Here is a 25,859-nt window from a genome sequence, read left to right on the forward strand (position 1 = left end):
ATTATCGCTGCCGGGCTCCCACAGCGCGGCTTCCCGGCCGATGGAGAACCGCGTCCCTTCAACACGGACTCAAATGGAAACGCTCCGACAGCCGCATATCGGCACCGTGTGGGCGCTGAGGCCGGCGGAGGGCAGGAGCGAGCAGCGCGCTTCCCCGCTGTCGGCGCGAGGTGGCAATGTGGGCCGCGCCGAGGGGAGGCCGCAGCGCCGCCGGTTGGTGTCGGTTTTTTTTCCCCCTTTGCTAGAACATTCTAAGGCGCCGAGCGGGGCCCGGAGCTCGTTCTGACTGACGCCTCCGCGCAGGTAACGGCTCCGTCCCGCCGGGCGCCCGGCCCAGGAGCGGCGGGACTATGGGCGGCCGCGGCCCGGGGCAGGTAACGGCGGCGCGCGGGGCTGAGGGAGGCGGAGGGCGGGCGCGAACCCGCGTCCCCTTGGCCGGGCAGGGGAGGCGCGCGGCCAAACCCCGCCCCGGCGGCGGCGCGCGGCCATGAGGCGAGGAGCGGCGGAGCGGCGGCGTTCTCGCGAGAGCTCGGTGAGCGGCCTCCGCCTCTCGCGAGACCCGGCCCGGCGGCGCCTCCCTCAGCCCGGCCACATCCCCACAGGCGGAGCGGGGCGGCCGGTACCGGCGAGCGGAGCGGAGCAGCGGGAAGGCCGCCGGGCACGTGAGCGGGGTGGCGGCGGGCGGGCTGTGCTCTCGCGAGCGCTGCGGGACGCGCGCGGGGTCGCGCAGCCGCTTTTCTCCGTCCCTCCTCTCGTCCCTCCCCCGCCGTTGGCGCGACGGCGAACGGGAGGCGCCGCCGCGGCCCGCAGGTAGGAGCGGTGCCGCCGCGTACCGGGCAGCGGCCGCCGCTCTGAGGGAGGGACGGAGGGAGGGAGAGAGCGGGAAGGACCGTTAGGAGCCGCGGCGGGGGAGGGGAGCGGGCCCGGCGCGAGGCCGCTGCGTGAGGCGCCGCGCGCATGCGCGCCCCCCCCCGCCCCTCGGGGCCGCCCGCAGCGCCCCCGCCCGGCGGCAGCGCCCGGCCCGGCCGAACAAAGCCGCGGCGCCTCCCGCCCGACTCGGGCCGCCGCTGCCGGCCTGATGCGCGAGCGGGCGGGCGTTGTGTGCCCCAACGGCCCGTTCGTCCGGAGCTGGTTAACGGGTCAGGCCGGGGGAGGGTGACGGAGGAAGCGCGCTTTCTATTCAGTTTCACTTTCGCGTCATTGGGGCTGCGGTTACAAATCGCCGCAGCGGTGCCGCGCTGATAACGCGCCGTGTGTTCTGCCGTGTTTAAAGTAAGCCAAAAGTCAGAACGAGCTCTGCGAGCCTCGGCCGCCGCATTGCTCCAACGGAGCCTTCATGCTGCAGAGCGGAAGCTGAAAAATCCATCTGAAGGCTGGGGCTGTTTTCCTTTCGGGCCCTTTGGGAAGAACATCCAGCGCTGTTCCCAGCTACTGAGTAGGGCTCTTCTTCCATCCATCCTCCATTCTTCCTCCATCCTCCATTCTGGCTCTGGTTCCCCCCCACAGAGCTGCTTCTGTTGGACGCGTCCTGCGTGCTCCCTGCAGGTCACAACGGGAGCCGGTGCCTTTTGTATTGCAGAGTGCGCTGCTCGCTCCCTCTGAACCCTGGAGCATTGTGTGTTAAAAGTCGTAGTATATCAAAGCGCTTTCTCTGCAGAATGTAGCAAACTGTATGTTAACGTTTTTAATGTGTTGCTCCGAAGCTAGTGAACTTTTCTCTCGGAATTGTATTCAGAAATGAGAGGAATGGTTCATGAGCGAATTACATTGGGATAATGAAATGTGAGCGAGGATGCTGGCAGCTGAGCCCTGCGCAGATGTGTGCTCAGTATCCCGGCCCTTTGTTGTGTGCTGGGCAAGGAGCTGAATTCCAAGTAAGAATATATGCTGGTCTTTTTCAGAATAGAGATCTCTTGCTTCTGGTTCTGATGTTGGATGTGATGCTGTGAGCCGTTGATGTGCCTGTTTTGAAAAGCTCTGAAGTTACTTCGTCCTGAAAAGTTCAGTCCCTGGTGTTTGTGTGTGCCCATAAAAATGCTTGTGACTTCTGTGAGAAATGAGGAAATATCGCTGCCCTTCCCTGCCATGCACACAGACTGAGCTGAGCGCTGAGGTGGCTCTAAGGTAGCTGTTGTGAGCAGAGCTGCAGAGAAACGATTTTATATGAACGTTATTTGTGCAGCCTTTTTGCTGCTCGCGTTTTTTCTCAGCGCTCTTAAGTCAGCAAGTCTTAATACCAAATAACCCACTGTAATTCTGACCTAATGCAGTGTGTGGGGCTCCCTGTATAGTGTTGTGCAGCCAGAACTCAAACAGGAGGGGTTTTCCTTTGGGCATGCTTGCAGCTAGAATGCATCTCTGGCATCAGGAGCACGGTTCTGCATGGGAAAGAATGCACTTTTATCCCAGTTCTTGAAACGCCTGCAGGCAGACCTGCACTCGATTATTCGTCAAAAGGCTTTTTAATTGGTTAAAAATTATTTAAAGAAACAAAAAAAGGGTAATTAGTTCTCTGTTAGAATGCTGCTCTTGTTCTCTGGTTTGATCTGTCTTTAGATCATTTTGTGTTTACTTCGGAAAAGTGCTGCTGGTCTGTGCCTTGCCTGTAAGAATCATAGAATCATTTCTCTCCAAAACTGACGTGTGTGCAGAGAAACTGCCTCCTTTGGCAAGTGCATGGGCATGTTATTAGCGGAGTGTCCAGCCTGGGATCCTGGATGGTTCTGTTGTGCAGGACTGCGCTGCTGGCACAGCACTTTGTGGAGCAGTGCTCGCAGCTTCACACAGCATTTCCTAGTGCTGGAGGCTGTACGTGTGTGTCCTCCTGTAGAGCTGCTGCCTGCCCGTAGTCACGGGGCATGTAGGTGGTAGGAAGGAATGCATGGAAGCTGCAGAGGTAATGGCCTGTTTGTGGAGCTGTCAGTGCAGTGCTGGCTTCTATTCGGTGTACTCTTGGCCACTTGTGTTTCAGTTTCTTAAAATGCACTTTTTTTCCCTCTTTTACTCTTCCTGTGCTGTTCCAGGGTCTTTGTTTCTGTTGTTTCTGTGAAGGAGTGAGTGCACTCTGCAGCCTTATATGGGAAGGGATGCTTGAATTGATGAAATTATGTAATGAGCAGAAGTAGGAACTCAGCATCTTATTTCTGTAGTGCTCTGTTGTGCACTCGTGTTAGAAACTGTCAGTTCTTCAGGATGTCTTAACGGCTAAAGCAGTTAATTTCCCTTCTATAAACAAGTCTTTTCATGTGTAATTTCTCTGTTCTGAAGCGGTCTTCTGTTCCGGTAACTCCAGATCTCAGATTACCACCTGCTTCTCTGATCAAGCAACTCACTGAGATGAAGCTGAAAATAATCCTAAGGAACGGAGCTGTTTCAGTTGTTCCACAGGCCTGTGAGGGGCTGGCTGACCTGCCCGGCTCTGCATGCTGCCATGGGCCACGTGCTGCTGAAGTCTTTTGAGGTCATAACCTTTGAAGATCGCTTCAGCATAAAGTGGTGTTTCCTTGTCTGCAATGCTCTGTATACTGATATCTGAAATGGGTGACAGTCTGCATGTTTGATCTTCCTCCTTTATCTTTGAGAAAATGGTGACCTTTTATTGTCCAAGCTGAAACGATCCTGCTGGTCTAAGATGAGTGGTTCAGCACCTGGAAAACATCTGCATCCAGTTTCTGTGCAGGTTCTTGTGTTCACTACTGTTATTTTGCAGAGCAACAAGGGGAGCTGTCAGTGTAAGTCTGTAACTTCCAACTCTCCTGCAGATAACCTTTCATGCCGTGATGTGTTGTAATCTGTTTTGCTGACTTCTTCTGACTTTGTGACTTCTTCCACGGCACAGTAGGTTGTTGCAAACAAATGGCTGCGCTGTGAGTAACACCTAAAGGAGAGGAAAGACCTGCATGTCTTGGTCTGAAAAGTGGGGATTTCAGAGGGGAAATTTTACTTGGGACTTTCATTTCAAAGTTGGTTGGTCTTCATAAGTCTTTTATTGCTGCAAACTGAGGGTGTATTTTTCAGCTTCTGAATTACTTAATGACTTTATTATGGGCGGATTCACTCAGAACACACGGAATTTAATCAAACTGGGTTTTTTAAGTGAAAGTGAAACTGAATAGAAGGTGAATGTCGTTTTCATTTTTGAGACTTTTCTATAATAGTGGAAGAAAAATGGGTCGAAGAGGAGTTGTTCTAAGAAAGGAAGGAGCATAGGATAAATGTGCTTGCACATAGCAAAGGAACGGAGTGGTAGAAGGAATAGGAAGCTGAAACACTTCCAACCCAGAGCTGTTCCTCAGGAGGGGACCATTTAAGGTGGTCATTTAAGGTGGCCATTGTGATCAAACTGTGAGAATTTGGGGGCCAAACTTTGTCAGAAACAAAACTAATTGATGCGGAACCAGAACTCAATCTGTTCTATTGGGAGTAATCAGTTTTCCATAGAAAAGAAAGTTCTTCTGTATTGTTTGAGAAACCAACCTTGCGGCCTTACTTGGGCCTTCATTTGGCAGCTGTGTATCCATAGGATTCAAATTCCTTGCTTTTGTTGTCTGCCTTTACGGAAAGCTCTTGTGCAACTCTCAGATACAGTGTTTTATCACTGTCCACACTTGTCTGGGAATCTATTAACGCTTTGGCTTTAAACTTATTTCAGGATAGCTTCATGTGATGTATTTTCAAATCTCGCTATGTCCAAATTTCTGACCACAGATCTTAAAAATGTATATCTGAAAGCCTGTCTGTTCCTGGTGTAGCTGAAATTACACGCAGAGCAATTAGCGAAATACTTTCAGCTGAGCTAAATCGTATCTGGATCTTTAGAAGGCTTTGTTCAGCCGCACTCATCTTGTTGCTGTGACTCAGTTGATGGCACTCTTGCTTAAAAGCCAGCAGACCTCGGCAGCTGGGAGCTTCTCTGTTGGATACCGATGTGAAATCTTTCCTAAGCAATCAGTGCACAAACCTGACCACGTGGGAGTTAAAGTTCTGCAGTCTGATTTTTAGCTTTCTCCCACCCCCTTAATGTGTTGTCTTCTTCTGATCCGTAAGAATGGGCATGTTGATGAGCAGAGCACAACATCTGTAGTAAGATGAGTGATGGGATGGAATTGTGGTTTGTGTCACAAATGTTGAACTCTGGATAAATAGCTTAAAGTTTCCCAAACTGCAGCACTCGGTTTCTGACCAGGTGTGAGGCAGCTCACTGCGTAGTGCACCAGCTGCTAGGGGCAGAATCTGTCACCAGCACACAAGTGTCCTACTGTTCTCCTTTGTGCTTTTCCATAAGGTTGTCTCTGTTTCTTTGTCTCATTGTCCTCCCCATCTTCCTGTTCTTATTTTTCTCCTGCTTGCTTCTTTCTTCTGCAGGGGTTTGCAGCAGCATGGTATGGTTGTGCAGCTCTGTCTGGTTGAAGCAGGGCATCTAATCAGGCTCTGCAGCCCAATTGCAAGCTAGGCTGGGCTGTTGGGTTTTGTTCTCTGATAATCTCTGCAGAGCAGTGGACAATGAGCTGCCAATTGAAAATTGTGACAAGAGGATTAGCGAGCATCTGTTCAAAGAGAAAGGGTTATTTTGGAAAGCAGAGAACTTTCCTGATACAGTGAAATCCTGACTTGTGCCTGCCCACAGGGCTGCCTGCTGCCTCACTGTGAGGGTCTGCTTTGTAAAGCTCTCCAACACCTGACTTGATGAAGAAACTAAGTTTGGTGTCACGCCACTCTGTGAGTGCATGAAAGAAGGAGCAGGAAATTTTACGTAGAAATGGAGTAAGGATTGTGCAGCTGTTTGAAGATACCGACTGTGTGTAAGACAAAACATGGTACCAGATGGATATGACTGTTTTCTCTCGTTTGAATGACTCTTGATTTTTCTAACAGTGCTGAAATGCTGTTTAGTAGCGCTCAGCGTGTTCAGCCTGTCCTGGATGCCTGCTCAGCGTTTGCCTTTGCCCTCCCCTGTTCTTATCTCACCGTTTCCCTCTGCACCTCTGCAGTGCTGTTGTGTCTTCTGCCTTAGATACTTCAAAACTTCTTTTCATCCCACGTTTCTCAGTCTCAGCCTTAACCAGGTACCGCACAATTAAACTCGCCAGAAAGTAACTCCAAAATATGTGGATTTTAAACCCACAAATTCAAAGGTACCAACAACAAAAGATACAGAAAATTGTATGAAGCAGATATTTTCTGGGGTGGAATTCTGGCTAGGTTTTGTGCGCTCAGTTTCTTTTGTAGTATTCATTATTTTTCTCCATGGAAGTGTAATTTTGTAACAGTGCTACTTTTGTATGTAATATGAGAAAGAAATGGGAAGTGCTTTACAGTTTAATGAAAACAAAGTGGAAGAGCTTTGTGTGGTGCTGGAACAGGGCTCTGCATTGAGCAGGCAGCTGGGGTAGAGGCACATGCATAACCTTGACCTTTTTTCTTGTTTCCAGTACAAAAGAAATTGCCTTCTGCACAACTGGACTTTTCAAGGAAAAATCTTTGCTTTCCTTTTACCCTTTCCGTTCCTCCCTACACGTGCCTGTTCACAGGAGCTTGTTTTGTTTGGAGCTATGCGATTTCTACCTTTTTCTTCTTCAAGCCATGGGTAACTGAGGAGCAGTGCAAAAGTAAAACATGTCTGCAGAGATTTGGAAGGACTTTACTGCATCGGGGGTGTGAGAACAACATGTCCCTTGTGGAATGTTTTCATGTGTGTCAAATTGCCTTATATTTTGTGTATAGGTCCCAAGGCTGAAGGATTATCGGAGAGAAGTAGTGCAGCTTATTCCTGCTCTGCTTTAAAAAAGTATTCTGAAAGATAGCTATTAGTCTATAAAGGATACTGTTACAAACTTAGAATAAATGCAGTTAAATCAGGAGTTTAAGCGCTAGGCTAGGGTGTCTATGTTAGGACATAGGGTGGATAAGCATCTCTCCTGCTGGCTTAGGATCTCTAACTGCCACGTGTGGTCATGGTATCAGAAGTGCCAGAAGTGAACCAAAGCAGCCGTACATGGGTAAGAGCCACAGCTGCCACTGCCTGCCGGGGCTGCTTGGGGCCCAGTGCCATCTACTGACTCCCAGGGTCTCTTTCTGCAGGTTTCCCTTGGGCTTCCAGCCCAGAACTAAGCCTGACCTTGTTTAGCTTGAGGTCTGAAGGTACAGGCTGATATCACAGCTGCAATATAACAGTAAAGATTCGCTTCCTATGTGCTGCTATCTGTATAACTGCAATTTGAGCAAGAGGTCTTATTTACTTCCTGAAAAATTTGAAACTTGTTTTTCTTGTTCACATCTATCTTCACATCAGTGATTTGATTTTAACTGCATAAAGATTGAAATATTATGGTTGGTCTTGTTTACCAGATCTTACAGCAGAAGCTTGTTACCCAAACTTCAGTTACTTTTAACTTCCTTTCGTCCTATTCTGTGGTGGTATAGGTTTCATTTTCAATGTGTGTTATATGCCAAAGTCATCTCTGATTCTGTGCACTGAAGGTTTTTTTATGGTCTTCTCACAGGGTGTAGTGCAGCACTGCAGGTTATAAACAAAGCCGTAAAACAGAGATCAGGGCTCATGTGCTGGTAAACTTTAGATGCTTTCAGGCATCCCAAACTTCTGCAATTCACTTGTCTTCAGTATGAAAGTAGTTTGTTTATTTTTGTGTTTTTTTGTGTTTGTTTTTTTTCTGTAGAAGAGTGGTAGAATGTACAGGAAATAGTGCTGTGTTTTTATCTGAAACAATATTAGTAGGTTCTGGGTACATCTTGTATCTGTTTTATTATATAATGAAAGCCTTATAAGATTGAGATCTTTAATGTTTTAGATCAACATGATGCATAAGTTTAAAACTGCATCTGTTTAAAGGGATTTATGACTAAAACTGCTTGTTTTTCTACAGAATTGTCTGGTGTTTCTCAGCTTGAAGAAGATCTGCAGTCATTATTGATCCTCTTTCTTGGCGTTACCATTTTCGAAGTGAAGTTTGCCTAGCTTTCTAGTGCGAGCTTTCTTTTCAGCCATCTTAAACCAAACCAACCAACCAAACAAAGATTTTGATCCGTAAAGTAGACAAGCTATAGTTCTACAATGTCCAAGTCATTCCAGCAGTCATCTCTGAGTAGGGATTCACAAGGTCATGGGCGTGAGCTCTCTGCAGGAATAGGCCTTCTTGCTGCTGCTACCCAGTCTTTAAATATGCCAGCATCTCTTGGAAGGATGAACCAGGGTACTGCACGCCTTGCTAGCTTAATGAATCTTGGAATGAGTTCTTCATTGAACCAACAAGGATCTCATAGTGCACTGTCTTCTGGTAGTACCTCTTCCCATAATTTGCAGTCTATATTTAACATTGGAAGTAGAGGTCCGCTCCCTTTGTCTTCTCAGCACCGTGGAGATGCAGACCAGGCCACTAATATTTTGGCCAGCTTTGGTCTGTCTGCTAGAGACTTAGATGAACTGAGTCGCTATCCCGAGGACAAGATTACTCCTGAAAACTTGCCTCAGATCCTTCTACAACTTAAAAGGAGGAGAGCTGAAGAAGGTTATGGTAGAGATGGCAGATCATCCACACGGGAACCACCGTACAGAGTACCTAGGGATGATTGGGAAGAAAAAAGGCATTTTAGAAGAGATAGCTTTGATGATCGTGGTCCTAGTCTCAACCCGGTAGTTGACTATGACCATGGAAGTCGTTCTCAAGAATCTGGTTATTATGACAGAATGGATTATGAAGATGACAGATTGAGAGATGGAGAAAGGTGTAGGGACGAATCTTTCTATGGCGAGACTTCGCATAACTATCATAAATTTGACAGTGAGTATGACAGAATGGGTCGCGGCCCTGGTCCCGAGAGATCTCTCTTTGAGAAAAAGAGAGGTGCTCCTCCAAATAGCAATATTGAAGACTTCCATGGATTCTTACCGAAGGGTTATCCCCATCTGTGCTCTATATGTGATATGCCAGTTCATTCTAATAAGGTGAGTTATGCACCAGATGCTTCTATTTTCCTTTACGTTGTAGTATCTGTTCTGTATTTACCTATTTCTTTAATTATTTCTATAGCCTGGTTGCTTTTGAAATGATCTGAAAGTTGGTTTGAGAGTGAGAAAGGCACTTGGTTTATTTACGAGTAATTGTTAACAAACGTTGTAAACCAGGGCTTTACATTAATGTATTTTGTTTGCCCAGATTGCTTAACTTCCAGTCAAAACAGCTGTCATCTACTGGGATATCTTATTTATATTTTACATCTACATGTTCTCTTAACCACAAACATCTGGCATTTAAGCAGTTTTTTGGTGGGTTTTTGGTTGGTTTGGGTTGGATTTTTTTTGCAGTGTATCTACTGTGCCCTTCAGGAAGCTAGTTTCAGCTCTCCTCCACATCTATCTTGATTACCGGTTTACACGTAGTTAAGATGCATTCTTGCACAGATCTGCTTTTTCCCTGTCCAAAGGGAAAGAGTTAATGTAGAGCCCTGGAACCTGTTTGCAAAAAAGTTTAAAAATAAGTAAAAATAAATCACGTTTTAGATTAGCTCATTCTTGCCTTTTTAATTTCACTTTAACACTCGATCTCATACTATGGCTGAAATTTGTCGTCATTTTTCTCCTTTTTCACAACTTTCTTAGACACTTCCAACTCACTTTTTATTGTCCCATGTTGCATCTATCCCTGTAGACTCTCCGAGCAATCAGCCTGCTGCTGCAGTATCTGCTCTGTGTTCCTAGTAGTGTTCTTTACTTGGCTGGCAGGTAGAGTGGGTCTTCGGGTATGGTCAGTTACGCTGAGGCTTCCCTCTTAGTTTGTCCACCATTGGTTCAGCTCTCTGCAGCGGTAGCGCTTGACTCAAAATGGCCTGTTTATTCAGACGGTATTTTCAGAGCCTTCTCACTTTCAGCTTTTCCAATTTGACTCATCTTGCTGATTTTCAGGATGCTAGGCAATTTAATTGGCTAATTGGCAAATACAGTGCCCCCCTCTTGTCGCAATTAGTGGCTTATTAGCCTTCAATTGAAAATACAGTGCATACCATGACTGTGAAATTGGTGCCATGTGGAATTGCTGTTACTAACCGTTTCTTTACAGTTACCTCTCAAAAAGTGCTGCTTCTATACATCCCATCTTGTTGAACCGTGAGTTGTCCTGTCCCCACCAGGAGCTGATCAAGACGCTTTAGAGCACGTGCTGTACTCCTCCAATTGATCTGACACTTTACAAACTTGTTTTGCTTTAATTACTTGATATAAATTAATCACAGCAGTCTGGGTTTCTTGTCTCTGTACTTTCAAGACATTTGTTTTTGTGAAAGGTTTAAATACAAACAGTTGAGATGCCACACTCAGTTTTGGATAAAGGACTTCATTTGGTTAGATTGAGGACATAAACTTCTGAGGCCCTTGAAGATGGCAGCCAGTGCTCCTGTAAGTAGGGCTCTTTTTAGCGTTTATTCGTCGTTTGCTTTGGTATGAAGGTCTGTTTAATTAAAGGCTGCCCAACCTGAAGTGTCTTTCCAAGTACAAGGAATACCAAATTCTTTTGACAGCGTAACTTAAGTGACAGACTTCTTCTACGACACACAAACCCATCTTTTTTAGTAACACGTTTGGCTTAAGCTGCTGAGAACACCACAAAATATTTGGGATTGGATCTTCTGTTTCTTATGACCCGAGTTTGAGTTTTGTTTCTGATTCAGAAATATTGTTATGGCAAGAATTTTTCTCTTTCTCTCCTTTTTTCCTCCACTTTGCATATCTAACAGTTACAGTTTCCTATTCTGTATCTCCCACAAAATTAAATCAAGTTGAACTTAACATTTGAAGTAATTTGATTTGAACCAAAACGTATGGAAAGCAGAAAGGGAACGCTTTTCTTAGCTAGGACAACATAAGCTCATTATTATCAAAATCTCACTTTCCCAACCCCAAATAAAAATACTACAGAAGATAAAACAAGAAGAAGGTCTATGATAATGCAGTGTACCTGTTCTAGCCCAAGGAGCTAGACAGTCACCCTTGGTAGAGTTCAGCCTGGCAGGCTAGGCCTCTTTTTTTTCCTCTTTTAGCGATGCTGCCAATTGCTTCATTACTTTGTTGCATACAGACTCTGTGACCCAGCTTGTTTTAGCTAATTAGGAACAAAGTTTAGCCCAGCTTTTCAGTCCATCTTGATCCCTTTGTCAAGGAATGAGGTGTTGAATGCATAGCGACTGTTTTTCCTGCAAACAAAGAGCCTGGTGCAGTAGAGCAGATGAGTTGGAGGTTAAACACTTGAAACTGTGATATATCTCAAAGGGAAAAGCCTGGCTGTGTCCCTCATAAAGCAGTATCTAAAATTAGGCGCTTAAGTTTGGCCTTCTTTTCTAGAGAACAGCGTGTCCTCTTGCTTGCATCAGTTGAAGCAAAAGTCATCTCCGTTTTAATAAACTTGATTGAGAATTTCTTGAGCGTTAACACAAATGCCCAGAATTAATTGGTGTCTGTAAATATCTGGGGCCCTGCAGCCTCAGACAAGTGGCACCTCAGAGTGGGTATAGGAGGGGAGGAAAGCAATGTGTAGATTAAGAACTGAACTTAATAAAAACTTAATAACATGGATTAGCTGTTGTTGTTCTGGAAGATTTCCCTGGGGAGAAAATAATCCCAGTTCATACATCGGATCTCTCTGCTTATTTTTTTCTTTGCCAGCATAAAAAAGTGTTTGATGAGATATGAGAATCAAATCCCCCAAACTTTGGCTCCAGTTTGCAGATAACTTCCATTTCAGTTTATAACAATCTCCGAGTGCGTGTTAAGGCAGCTCCAAAGGTGTGTTATCCTTGCAGAGTCAGCCACTGAGACTCGACAGGTAGTGCAGCTGAATTTAGGGGGATGTTAGTGGTAGAAGAGCTGTGCTGTGTATTACAGCACTACAACTTGCTACTGGCCTCAAAACTGAAGGATATTTGCTTTAAAGTACTGAGTGTTTCACAGACAGAGGGCTTGCCTGTGGGGCTTTGAGGCTTCTGTTTGCATCCTAATTGCAAGCATATTTGCTAATGTAGGGTTGCAGAGCCTGCTTCTTGTGCAGTGAAAAAGAGAAAGTGCTCGTTTTACACCTTGACTTGAAAAATAAAAAATCCATCCTGCTCCATGTTCTCTCCTGTGTATCATGGAGTGTAATAACACAGCATGGCTTAATGCTGGTGCTCCGTGGGAGCCGTGAGGTGCAGTTTGCTCTCCTTTGTGGGAAGCACAAGGTGGGCACTTGGGGCACACACCCTGAAAGCCCCGCAGCGCCCTGCTGCAGGGAGGGAATGGCTGTAGTGTGGAAGTGAAAAGAGCAGGAAAGGGCAGGGCTTGGGAAATCCTTTACCTAAAATCAAAGGTGTATCAAACAGTCGGCCAATGCAGTGTGTGTGTTTGCGTCAGCAAATACAGCTGATGGAAACCTATCACATATTAAACTGCTTCCCAAAAGATTTAATTACTCTCCCACGCATTGCTCCCTGTGGGCATAAAGCTGTCCTGCCCCATCCGCCTGCTGCCAGCCACTGGCTTATGGAACAGCAGCTGAGTGGAAGTAACACCAGAGGTGTTACACAACCACGTGTGTTGCAGTGACACTTAACTTCTGTCACTGTGAATCCAGCGCACAGGCTGGTGTGTGTAAGAACACCGGGATGTGGTGGTCAGGCTCTGTACCTAACAGAGGAGTCCCCGCGCCTTCTCTGCTCTCGACATAGAAATCAGGGTGGGGAACTCCTTTCATAAGCTGTGTAAGATGCAGGGAAGTAGAAGGCCTCATTCTGTTCTCATGTAAAAGCCAGGAGCAGAGATGCTGGAAAGCCTCTGGCTAGGATAAAAATACCAGCAAGAGGAGAAGAGCTCAGGTAGCCTGGAGGGTACAGCTACCGCACTTGGCCGAGATGCTGGTTCTTCTCTAGTAGCTTCAGTAATTGCATGGTGCGTTACCCTTCGTGCTGCTGAGCTCTCCCAGCTCTTGCTCTATATGCAGTGGATATTTCCACTAAGAACTTCACTGTGATACTAAGGTAAATCGATGTAGTTCTGTTATTCCTCCTTTGTACCATCTTGATTAGATGCCCTGTTTTTCTTGACTATTCCCCTCAAATGCTCATCAGTTTTTGTATTTCACATATATAGCTGTAGTTTGTCCTAGCTATGCACTTTTGTTTCTTTTAGTCTTTCCTTTCTGAATTCCTTCTTGGCTTTGAAAACTCGAGTCTGCAGTCCACATTCATCTTTGATGATTCGAGGAATGAAGCAGAGAGTAGAGGAAATTCTAAAATTACTAAAAAAAATAAAAAAAAAAATAAAATTAAAAACTGAACAATCTCAGCACCTACTTCTGACAGTTGGAACATCAGCAATACACACGAAAGCTGTGGCAGTTACCCTGCAAGCTTCGCATGTTTGAGGCAGGGTGAAGCCCAGAGATTGCAAGGCATCTTTCGTCAGGTACCTTTCCACCCAGCTTAGGGGTTGAGAGGTAGGTCCAGTTTCAGTGTCTTCAGAGCACTAAAGAAGTATTTTGATATCGTTACATTCATCTTAGATACTTCAGTTTAGTAAAGAAGGTAGTGCTACTGCAGTGTTATTTTGTTAGAAATAAAAGCCACACACACCTGGCTAACTTTAGTTATTTACTTTGCTGCAGGAGTGGAATCACCATATCAATGGAGCGACTCATGGCCGACGTTGTCAGCTGCTGCTTGAAATGTATGAATTCGAAGTACATAAACATTCTTGTGGCATGAGGGCACTTATAAGTAACCAACTGTCAACTGATGCTCAGAGCAACCTTAAAAAAACACTCCGTGTGTTGCAGGGAATAAAGATACTCTGCTTTAATAGTGCATTTTCGGGACACAAAAGGAGTGCTGGTTTTTAAATTCAGAATCCTGCTGATGCTTTAAGTGCCTCCAGGGATGGGGACTGCATGTCCCTGGGCAGCCCATTCCAACACTGGACCACCCTCCCACCAAGGAACATCCTCCTGCCCAGTCTGAGCCTCCCCTGATGCACCTTGAGGCCATTTGCTTGCATCCCATCACTTGCAAATTGCTGCAACTTCTGGTTTTTCTAATCAGGCTTGTGCTAAGATTATTTTTTTATATATATATATGATTAACTTATTCTGTGCAAATTATAACATAAATCAGCAGCCATCTTACTTTGAATGTAGGAATTTTCTCATAAAGACTAGCAGTCCCTTTTGTAATTAGATGCTGCAGTTGGTGTAACATGTAAAGGTATTGCAACCTATATGAAAATAGGTGTAAAGATGAGCACATAGTGAGAGCAGATTGGATTTTTCTTACCTTTGTTCTTTTTTTTTTTTTGCTTTTTCTCTATTTAAGATATCCAGAGTGGAACCCTGACAGTGATTCAGGACATGGAATGTAAGTAACGAATGATGGACAGTGGACAAGCTGTTCTTCTGCTGGTTTAAGCAGTACAGTTCTAATCAGAGCTGTGTAGTTTGGGTTGCTATTTAATCTAAATGCTTTGAAGTAATTTTGAACATTATTACTGTTATTTGAAGCCGGGTTTTTTTAACATTTAATGTGAAACAACGTAACTTCTTCAAATGGGTAGCTCTGCATTCTGAGCAGGTAAAAGCAGCTCAAGTTGACTTGTGCTTGGATGCTCGTTGGGAATTGGATGGCTGGAGGAGAAAGGCTTTGCTGTTTTTGTTCTAACTTTTGTTCCCCCTTTTTCTAGGGGTGATCCCTTTATGCTGCAGCAGTCCACAAACCCTGCACCGGGAATTCTGGGACCCCCACCACCTCCATTCCACCTAGGGGGGCCTCCTGTTGGGCCAAGAGGTAATGCTGGAGGACACCAGACTGGATGCCCTTTTCTGAAAATCACCTCTGATGAATTACTGGATTTCAGTCGCTTGTGTTCCTGAGGCTTGTTATTGTATCAAGTATGCAGTGCACAGTCGCAGCAGTAACACCAGCTTTCCCACATGTTACACTTGGGGTTTTAGTTGCCTTGTTTTGAAAACAAACAAAATCCTCTGTTTCTACCAGACTTGAGTTCTTGATTTCTGATCAGTGTTGTGGAACAACAGAGCAGTGCTCTCTGAGGGGTGGAACTGAAATACGTTCACTTATTTTCCTTGCCATAAATACTTTGTTTCCACGCTTTCCCCTTTCTCCCCTCTTGAAACTACTGCAGACATTATTATGGGTTTCTTTTCTCAGCTGTTGGATTAATCAACCAACACATGCCTTGGGGTCGTACACGTTTTCCTGTGTAGCGATCTGTTGCACATCTTCCACTTAGCTACCTACATGCTGGTGGATTTCTGTGAAACTTGGGAGAATTCAATGTCTTCAGTCTTTTCTCCCTAAAGTGATTTGGAATGGATTTGAGAAATAGATTTGGGAGCCTTATCTTCCCAGGAAGGCAGGATAACAATCAGGTTCTCAGCTGAAGTCGTTATTACTTACTTTATAAATACATAGAGTGAGTAAAAAGCAAAACTAATTAATTTACCTAATCCTGACTGATAAGAAATCTTTCAGGCATTAAAGGAGTCTTTGAGTGATGGATGTTTTAATTGTTGATGTCATTACAGCATTATTGTAAACTTTTCAATACATCTCAAACTTGAGTTTTGACATATATAAGGTTAACAGCCTTTTTAGGCTAGTAGTACTAATTTATCAATTAGTAACACTACTTAAGTGGTTTTCTAAAACTTGATGTGATTCTGTTTTAGTATTGTAAGTTCTGTCCAGAACTTCTAAAGAAGCTGTTCATAGCAGGCAGCCTTGTCAGCTGAACTGAGCTTGCTCTCTTTTGTTTTAATTTCTTGAAGGAGCTGGAAATGGAAATATGCAAGGACCGAGACACATGCAGAAGGGCAGAGTGGTTAGTATTAAATACATTGCGAATCTCGGATATGCTTTTTCTTTAATTGAATGTATTGTTCCTTGGATTTTATTTTTTTTGATGAGTGGAGTGTCTTTAAAATAGTACAATTAGACATTTATTTGCGTGGAAATATTGAAGCTTTAGAAAGAGACTGTTTCATTTTGCCAAATACTCTACAAAATGTTTGTTTTAAAAGTGCACAAACTCTGCATGTTCTCTTATGAAGAAGACATGAGGCAATCTCCTGTCTGTACAACTGTCACTGCAGGCATCTTCCTCTGAACGTCCTTGGAGGTGCTGTGCATTTTCTGTGTGTCTAGTTTTGTTGCTAATTAAGACTTTATAAAATCATAGCAAAAGAAAAAAAGAACAGATCTTTACAAAGGTTTATTTTAAGGTTAGTTGGCACATGTGTTGTGTATGATGTGTGTGTGTACTTCTTCAATAGGAAACGAGCAGAGTTGTTCACATCATGGATTTCCAGAGAGGGAAGAACTTGAGGTATCAACTGCTTCAGCTTGTGGAACCGTTTGGAATAATTACTAATCACCTGATTCTGAACAAGATCAACGAGGTAAGATCAGGCTTTATTAGACCATTATTAGTGCTATTGGGACTGCTTGGTTTCTTTGGCATGCTTACTGCCTGAGTTGAAGTTCTGGTAAAAGGACGTGCATGGTTTCTAAGCCAGATAGCACTTGTCACCAAGCTGATGTGTGAAGGGAAGAGTGACTAGAGTGTTTCTTTTTACAAATACTGTAGTACTGCATTTCAACTTTAATATTGTTAAGAATTCTTCCAGCTGGTTCTTTCTACCTTTCTTGAAAATATGGTTTACAAATAATTCAGTTTGTGTTTTAATATTCTCTGGAAACTCGAGGGTAGTTTATACAGTGTCATTTTTTGAAGGGAGGAAAAAGCCAGTGTATTTTCACAGAGGTGAAAAAGCATGAAAGGATGCAGGAAGCAACTGAATGTTCTGAATCCAGATCTAAGATGTTGTGTTCATTGTGTGAAGTATGTGAAATTCATGCCAGGTTCTACGGGCCAGTTACTGTTATAGCCAAAAGGCAACTTTTGGTTTCAACGTAGACATATTTATGAGAAAGCAAGAGAAAGTTTGAAACCTGAAGTAAAAACACAGTGATGCTTAATCTGTTTTTATGTTTTCAGGCATTTATTGAAATGTCTACCACCGAAGATGCTCAGGCTGCAGTAGAGTACTATTCAACAACACCTGCGCTGGTATTTGGTAAACCAGTCAGAGTCCACCTGTCACAGAAATACAAAAGGATAAAGGTAAGATATTTCTGCTTATTTAATGCTATTTCAGTCCAAGGCAGTGATTGTTACCTGGCCACTGCTTTTAAATTGTTACTTTATGTACTTCTGAGCTATATCAAATTAATCAAGGGATATAATTTACTTCCTTGTTTTAAGTGGTACAGTGTTAAATGTACTACTTACAATATCTACTTTAAACAATGCATGCACTCTTTAATTTTAGAAACCTGAAGGCAAACCTGACCAAAAAACGGAGCCACCAAAACCAGAACTTGGTCGTGTGATTCACCTCAGCAATTTACCTCACTCGGGGTATTCTGATAACGCAGTGCTCAAACTGGCTGAACCATATGGAAAAATTAAGAACTACATCCTCATGAGGATGAAGAGTCAGGTAACCGATGGCAGGAGTGTGGGGGTTGGAAGCTGAGACACAACTGTGTAGTAATGTTAGGCTGCTCCTGTAGCATAGATATGGGAATGGTGTAGGTGGTTTGCTATTTAGCTTACCGTGTAAGTCACTGTAATGTGAGCTTGAGCTGCTTCAGAAAAAGAAAGGGAAAAAGACACACAGTAAAAACAGATGTTCGCTGTGACATATAATTTAGCACTGAGACTTTTTGTTATGTATATCTGAAGGCATTTTGAACTTTTTTGAAGGCTGAAGAAACAGTATTTGTGAAACATTAGTACCTATCTTCTGCTATTACATGTTTCTTTCACTTAAGTATTCATTCTTTAAGTAGAAGCAGCCTTTCTGTTTCAAACTTCTCTGAGAAAAATACAGCTTTCTCAGTACCTCAGAACACCCAGACCCTTCAGCACCAAGTAAATGAGAGAGGTGCTTTTTCACTTGATTTGTATTTCACTTTAAGGTGACTCTTTTTTTCCAGATTACTGAAATAACTGACATTTAATTTGTAAACTTTCTAGAGCACAGATATTACGGAATGCAAAAGCAAGGTTATGTAGGACACTTCAGCAAATACTAAAATGTGTGGCTAGTTTGCAGGGCTTGGATAGAGCCAAGTCACAATTTGGTTTCAGCATTATGAAATGCTGTGTTCTAAATTAAATTACTTTGCCAGTGGAACTATTTTGTAGTAATTAGTGTTGTGTACTTTAATCTTTTCAGGCTTTCATTGAAATGGAGACCAGAGAAGATGCTTTAGCCATGGTTGAACATTGTGCCAACAAAGCTCTTTGGTTCCAAGGCAGATGTGTGAAAGTGGATCTGTCTGAAAAATATAAGAAATTGGTGTTAAGGGTAAGTTGAATTTTTTGCTGCAAACTGTTTTGTAATTGTAGGTGAAGGTATAAAGTGAAGTAGAAGACCCCGCTTGTTCCTTGAGAATTCAGTGCTGGCTGCTTAAATGACCTGTAGCAGGAGTGTGGCGTTCTGAGGTGTAGAACAGAATGAAGGGTTCTCCTTTCAGATGGAAAAAATGAAAAATCAAATTTTAAAGTAATCTGTGCAGCTCTTAACTGAATGTTCTGTTTAAACATCCTCCTACGTGGTTCCTTTTTTCTCTTCCTTCTCTACAAATGATCTGTGATTTTAAAATCACAAGCTAGGTGGCAGAACTCCGTGTTTTAGAAGGCTTTGTCAAGCTGCCTAATTAACAGCATATTTAAATAAGGGCTCTTTCTTGTGCAGTGTGGAGAAGTCTTACTATTGTTTATGACTGTGCACCAAAAGTGAATGTCATGACAAATTCAAACACTTAGAGCATTGACTTGTGTATTATTAACATGGGAGATAAGTGGAATTTCCTATTCAGGAACTCCTAAATAAGCAAAGTGATGGGAGTCTTCTGCTTCCTGCACAGCCTGCTCCTGATGGTAGTGAAAAGGTTAGATTGGCTGACTTGTACTGTTGCTTGCAATATGCTGAATCAGCTCATAAACAAGAGATGCCATACATAATTTTCTCTAGCAGGCTACCCTATTTTTGTGCTGAATAACAGAGTTTTGGTGAAGACGGGTGGGGTTTCTAGATCAGGGAGGTACTGTAACAATTTAGCAGTTCATTGATTGGTTGCTATCTGGGCATTGTAGAAGCGTACTCCTGGATTAATTGAACAGATTAACTCAGGCCAGGCAGAACAATGTTCCAGCATTTCTATAAATAATACTTTGTTGTGACTTAAGACTTTTCTTCCTTTAATTTTAGATTCCAAACAAGGGAGTTGAACTTCTGAAAAAGGATAAAACTAGGTAACTTCCTATTATTAAAATACAATGTTGTTTAAAAGGATATATAAAAATGCCTTGTCAAAAGCATTGAAATTATACTAAAGAAGTCTGGCAGGCTCTGAGATCATCATGTTATTTGTGCACTAAGGTTAACTGTTTTCAATATGGTACCTATCCTTTTCCTTTAAACAAAACCTCACAGCCTCCCTAGACTGCTCAGGAAATCTGCTGCAGTCCTTAATTATCCTTGCCTTCCTGCAATTTAAACCCAGGAGCAGTTGTCCTGTCTTGTAAGGACAGTTACTCCTTGCAGCAGCCTCTTGCATGCTTGAAGAATGGTATTCTGTTTTCCTCACGCTTCCATTATCTGAACAAAGAAACACAGTTCGGAAGCTTCTGTCTAGAGGAGCTAAGCCTGCTATTTTTTTAGTCGCTTCTGGATGCCATTCAGATTCACAAGCAAGTGTTCTTTCTTTACAGAAAGAGAACGTATTCTCCAGACAGTAAAGACTCTCCAAGTGATAAGAAGTCTAAGACTGATGCTACTCAGAAACCTGAAAGTGGCACTGTAGAAGATAAAGGAAAAGAGGAGAAGCAAGATGATGCTGCTGAGCCATCGGGTGCTAAAAGCGGTGAGCAGGCAGACCAAGATGAGCCCAGTTTACTCCTTGAATCTGAAGATGAGCTCCTCGTGGATGAGGAGGAAGCAGCAGCACTGCTGGAAAGTGGCAGCTCAGCAGGAGATGATGCAGATGTTGCTAATTTAACTGATGTGACTACTGAAGAAAAAAAGGACCCGGCCGATGATGTGACCATCAAAACAGAGGGAAATGTTGTTGCCAATCCAGCAACGAAGAAAAAACTTAAAAAGGTAATCATATCGCAAGCTACTTGGGTCTAGAAACCTCTTTAAGCTGAATAGTACACCACAGTATTCTATTTCAGATCTTTTTGTGTGGGTCTTTAAAATGTGTGCATGTCACACCTGTTTGAAGAGAAATGGGTGTTAAAGCTTCCACGAAGAAAGAAGATCACATTGGGTGCAACTTGCAAATGAAATCAGTTACAAGTGTTTCTATTTTGACAGAAGTCACTAACTTTGTGCATTTCCACCCATGTTACTTCCTGGGGTTCTTCTTACCTTCTTTGCTCCTTTCTTCACTAATGTTAAGCAGCCAGGGGAGCTATTTATCCCTTACAAGCCTGTCTGTAGTTACTCTTTTGAGCACCGAACAGAACAGTGACATCTGGTTGAGGGTTCATAAGAGACCTGAGGCTGTTTTAGACTTGAACAAAATTGTCTGAGTGTCTGCTAATTATGCTGAGCCGCAAAGGCAGACAAGTCCATTTGGGTCAGCTAAGGCCATTTCCAATTGAGAAAGGAAAAAAAATACATAGTTTTAAGGTCTTGGAAGTCATGTGCTTCTTGCTGTGAATTGAGTTTTTCTCCCCAGATGATCACGTGCTCTCGCAGTTGTTTCTCCTACCAGCTGCTTTTTTTTCTTCTTTTTTCTTTTTTTAAATCATACTTGTTTGTGTGGGGCAGGATTTAAAGTGTCTGTAAAACTTCATAATGTTATTGACTGGCATGTTTCTTTTTGGTAGGAAAGGGGTCATAAAGGGCATATTCCCTGCTTTTAAATGATTTCAGTGTGCACTGTTTTCAGTCCTGGGGAGTCCTTCTGTCAGGAGGGTAGTTGTGCAGTGTTAAGGTTAATATTGCCACTGTGAGTGGCAATGGCTATTTCTTGTCACATGCCTATATGTCAGGATAAGGCACCTCAAAACCCAGGCTTGTTTCCTTGAAGAACTAAACTCCTAAAGCACAGAGACAAAGCTAATGCTGCTTCCCTCTCTGTTATTCATGATTACTGTTCATTATATGGAATGCTGATGTCTCCCTGTTAGTTTCACTGTTGGTGAAGCTGGTTTTTAGAGCCCTCTGCAGGCTTTTTGTTTGTTTTCAGTGGGGAAGCGCCAGGCCTTCCACTGATCGACAGAGGGCTCTTAGTTTTTATGAACTTTCATACTATTAGTGAGTATCAAATTATTCTGGTAAGATTCTGCCTTTCATGTAGGCTTGAATTTTAGGATCTTATGAGATTGTTACAAGTAAAAACTGCATTCCAAAATGGCAGTCATTTAATTAAAAAACGCTTCACATTAGAGGGACTTTCAAAATAACAGATTAAGAAAAATGAAATGATCAAGACAAAGGTCACATATTGATGTGATAGAACATGGACGCTCACGATGCTGAGATGTTCAGTGCAAATTGAACACTTGACTCTGGAGCGGTGGAATACTTTTAAAAGAATCTGTTACACTTCTGCATGTCTGGGTAACATTTTGAGCAAGTGAGCTTAAGGTGGTTTGAGGGAAGCCATTAAGAATAAGGTGACTTAAGGAAAACGTTTTCTCAACAGCGATATGTGGGTGGCTTTCCACGGAGCATGGAGGGCTTTGTCACTCTAGATGAGGTTGGTGATGAAGAGGACTCAGATCATCAGAAACTTCGGAAGTCGGGTTTGGCAGTAAAATCTGCTGGCAAAAATGATGATAGTTTGGCAGAAATCAAAGTAGACAAGATTGAGGAGCCAGAGCAGGAAAACGAAACGTTAGAAAATGGTACCAAGACTGAAGATAATCTGAAGGCTGAAGCTGTTGAAGCTTCCGATTCCACAACAGCGCCAGATCCTGAGAAAAATGCCAATGAAAATATAGACACCCAGGACGAACAGGAAACAAAGTGTGTCCAAGAGAAAGCTCTTATTCCAGATGAATTTAGGATTGGGCCATACCAGCCAAATGTTCCTGTTGGTAAGGCTGTTTTCATTTCTTTTCAAGTCTGTCTCTATACATTGCAGTAGCATTTCTCATTTCATTTGGCTTTTATTTCTGGCAATGTGTTGCCTCTGAGCCTTTCATTTTAGGGCTCTCCATTCTTCTCTTCTTCACTCCTCCCCTACCTCTAGTATTCTCTTTTTTTTTCCCCCTCATTTTCATACAGTTTTCCATAACACTTTCCTTAGGCAGAAATTAAATTGGAAGAGGTATGTTTTAGCAACACTAATTCAATTAATAGCACAAATCACAGCAGTGATATTAGCTTAGATTCATACTAACTGCTCAAAACGCACAAGTTGACCTCAGAACGCTGTTAGTTCTTTCAAAGGAATCAGTAAGATGAACCCTTAAACTGGAAGGGTGATTTAAAAAGAAGTCTGCACATATTACTGTAGGCCCCTGGCTTGAGTAAACTAAACCATAGACTTCTAAAGACAAAGCAGCTTTTAATGTAAAGTGGATTATGGTTTAAGATTTAGCTTGCAATGACATATGACATTAAAGAAATGATGTAGAGTAGTTCTCTTAGTTTATTTTGTGGTGTTTACTTCTCTAGGTGTGAATTATGTGGTACCCAAAACAGGGTTTTATTGCAAATTGTGTTCCCTGTTCTACACAAATGAAGATGTTGCAAAAAAGACCCATTGCAGCAGCCTTCCTCATTATCAAAAGTTGAAGGTAAGGCAAAAACTTGTTCATTTTAAGTGGCGTGATTCTTTCCTTGGGGAATAGATCTGAATGAGACTGGACTGAAGAGGAAGAAAAAAAACAAACAAGCTTCCAGGCAGTTGAAATTGGCTTTTTCTATAAGTTCCAACTCAGGCTAAAACATCATCTTTTGCAAAAAGTGCCCAGGATACACATTGTGAAAGATGGGCTCCAGCAGTTCTTTGCAAACTTGGATTAAAGAAGGCATTCTGATTGGAGCAGAGGCCAGGCTTAGAGGTAGTGGCCCAAAGTAAATTCTGGTGACTCGGATCTTCTCCAATTGGCCCCTTGAGAAGATTTTTAACTGCAGACCTTAAGCTGAATTTAAAGACTTTTGTTAAAAATCCATATTTGCAACTTCTGATTTTGTGAGCATGTTTGACAGTTTCTAATTGGATGAGGTATCACATGATTGCATGGCATGAATGGTAATGCTGCTGCTGCTGTATTTTTGTATTGCGAGCTGCTTTATATACCACTTCCCAGGAAGGGAAGCTCTAAACAAGGCTCTAATAATGCAGTGTTCACATCATTTGGTTTCATATGGGTTGATTATTGAGCTGAAATCAAAGCCCGTGGGTTCTATAGAAAGGAATAAGGTGGTATCTCAGACTGGAAACGTTTGCTTTCTCCTGTGTAACGCTAGGCAATCCAAAAACAAACACAGGGCTACGCACTTAGAAGGCAGGTGGCACAAACAAATGTCTCAAGGCAAATAACATTATCAAGGAATAGAGGAGAAAATCAACTACCATGCAGAATCCAGTAGTAAGAAAAACCCACCTCATCCATCACCCATAGCTTTTTTTTTTTTCTTTTTTTTTTCTATTTTTTTTTTCTCCCATTCGAGGTACCTTGTGTGGGGACATTGAAGGGTTGATGTAAGTGGGGAAGTGGGGCAAATGATGCTGAGACTTGTTAAAAATTACTGACTTTTATACTTAAACGAAACCTGATCTCCTTTTTTTTTGTGGCACAAATATAGACTGAGCTGCTCTTGAGTGCTTTGTCGTTTTGGTGTGTTGTTAGAACTGGGGAGGGAAGAGGGAGAAGCAGCTTTTTATTTCCAATGGCAAAGCACTTTGCCGGCTGGGAGTGAGAGTGGTACCGAATTCCTCACATTTCTGACATAACCCTTCTCTAGAGGGGGGAGATACCAGATTCCAAGCAGGTAAGTGGTACAGCTACAGCCATAAACCCACGCAGTGGGCAAGTAGCTCCCTTAGCTTGCCGGCCTGTTAGGAAGGTGGTAACGGCAGGGCCAAGTAACTGCTTGCATGGCTGCCGTTCAGGTGTGGGCTGTTGGTGAGCCGTATGCTCAGTGATGTAATGATAACCCGGTGCTTGAGGAGCTCTGCTTCACTTCTTGTGCAGAAGTGCCAATCGTGTTTGTTAGGACCTTTGCAGTCAACATTCATAGATATTTACAGAGTGAAAACGGGGGGTTAATCTTTAATGGGCTTAATGTTGTGACTGTGAGAAACTCTGAGTATATCAAAATGTGGTTGGTTTCTTTTAACAGAAAATTCTGGATAAAATGGCAGAAGACTACAGGCAAAAGAAAGAAGCATAAAAAGAAGGATGGACGTAAGGAAAACAGCGGCTTTGTTCTTAATGTTAATCTTTTTTTTTAAAGCAGTACCAGTAGTAGATGGAAATACTGTATTCTTTTCTTTTGTTTTAGTGAGATACAGTAGGTGTTAGAGGTCTGTTCATGTGTTCAGTGTTGTAGCAAAAAGCATAAGCAGTTAAGTTAATGAAAAACAAATTGTTCTTCATGTGGGAATGGCAACAAGTTTTCGTTCTGACACTGAGCTGTTCAAGACAAAATCTTGCATCCTTGTGGCAAAGCTCATCCATGGCAAGGAGAATTCCTTGGAGTGAAATTCACTACCTTCAAGCTTTGAGAATCCGTCTGTCCGTTCTCAATAAAAACTAAAAAGCACCGCTGCATTTTTATTTCATCTGGAACATTCCGTATTCAGTCTGAGCCCAGCAGCGCTTAATCTGAGTGTGAGGCTGTCATTGCATTTCACTTTTGAAAAGTCGTTAAATGTAACTTGCATTTTTAACTGTTGAATTGCGGTTTCTTTTAATGTCCTTGTTGTTCTCTAGCAGGTAGGAAACGTAGTGATTAGCCAGCTTTACAACTTTGTGATTTTTTTCCTAAGCTCTCGATAGACTTTCCTATTCAGCTACACCTTGTATTTTTAGTGAGAAGTAAATGCCCGTTCTCTGAGCAGTATTATTTCCTCGAGCTCTTCCTGCTTTTACTTGAATCTTGCAGCTGTCGTTCACCTCTGCTATGTTCCAAAGCAGCATCGGAGTCCTGAAATGTAAAAAAAAAACAACAAAAACACAAAAAAAACTCAACAAAAACAGCAGTATCTCCATATTCTGCACATGTGATTTTTCATACCTGCATTTTAAAACTGTTTCTGTTGATCTGGTTTTGTCGAGAATCTTTTAGAACTGTGCTCTTAATGTACCTGCACATGTGAGATGTGAACAGGGATTTGCATGTGTAACCTGTGTTTATCCGTAGTTTTTGTTCTTTACTGCTTATTTGTGAATTCAGGTTACTAAAGTGATTTACCAATAAACAGAGCTAGGCAACAGTACCTTGTACAGGTGTTTGGCATGTTAACCATCGTGTTCACTGAGCTCTTAGCCCCGTGTTATGGCAGCACACTGAAACTCTGGCTGTCCTGAAGTTGCATGTTTTAACTCCGGTGGTTTAGAAGCTTACTAAATACCTTGTTTCTCTTTTCTAAAACCTCCCGTTTCCAAACAGATTAAAACACGACTTGTTAAACACCGATAGGCACGTTCTGCTGACGGCTTTATTTCGTACCATGTGTGATATTCTCAAAGCGCTCAGCCCGCTCCGTGTTCATACGGGTTAAAGTGCCTCGTGGTTATTTCAGCCCCAGCTCCCGGACGGTGGGGA

The 25,859-nt window shown here is 43.0% G+C and overlaps 1 protein-coding gene across 16 annotated transcripts; it reads left to right on the top strand.

Annotated features, from left to right (window-relative positions):
• The first annotated feature begins 122 nt into the window (after positions 1–122).
• On the top strand, positions 123–25,530 carry MATR3 (matrin 3). Of its 16 annotated transcripts, none has more exons than XM_072348040.1 (15): positions 157–303; positions 7,884–8,962; positions 13,644–13,705; positions 14,347–14,388; positions 14,711–14,814; positions 15,819–15,871; positions 16,323–16,448; positions 17,048–17,173; positions 17,382–17,552; positions 18,294–18,425; positions 19,332–19,375; positions 19,835–20,225; positions 21,781–22,174; positions 22,758–22,879; positions 24,432–25,530. In XM_072348040.1, exons 2-15 carry the CDS (start codon positions 8,072–8,074, stop codon positions 24,480–24,482), a joined length of 2,709 nt encoding a protein of 902 aa, XP_072204141.1. In that variant the 5' UTR covers positions 157–303; positions 7,884–8,071; the 3' UTR covers positions 24,483–25,530. The 16 variants fall into 16 exon arrangements, with proteins under 16 accessions (XP_072204148.1, XP_072204152.1, XP_072204146.1 ...); XM_072348039.1 differs by having other exon boundaries at positions 186–374; XM_072348038.1 differs by lacking the exon at positions 157–303 and adding an exon at positions 523–658.
• The last annotated feature ends 329 nt before the right edge of the window (positions 25,531–25,859 follow it).

Source organism: Excalfactoria chinensis, chromosome 13 (assembly GCF_039878825.1).
Source record: "Excalfactoria chinensis isolate bCotChi1 chromosome 13, bCotChi1.hap2, whole genome shotgun sequence".
NCBI lineage: Eukaryota > Metazoa > Chordata > Aves > Galliformes > Phasianidae > Excalfactoria > Excalfactoria chinensis.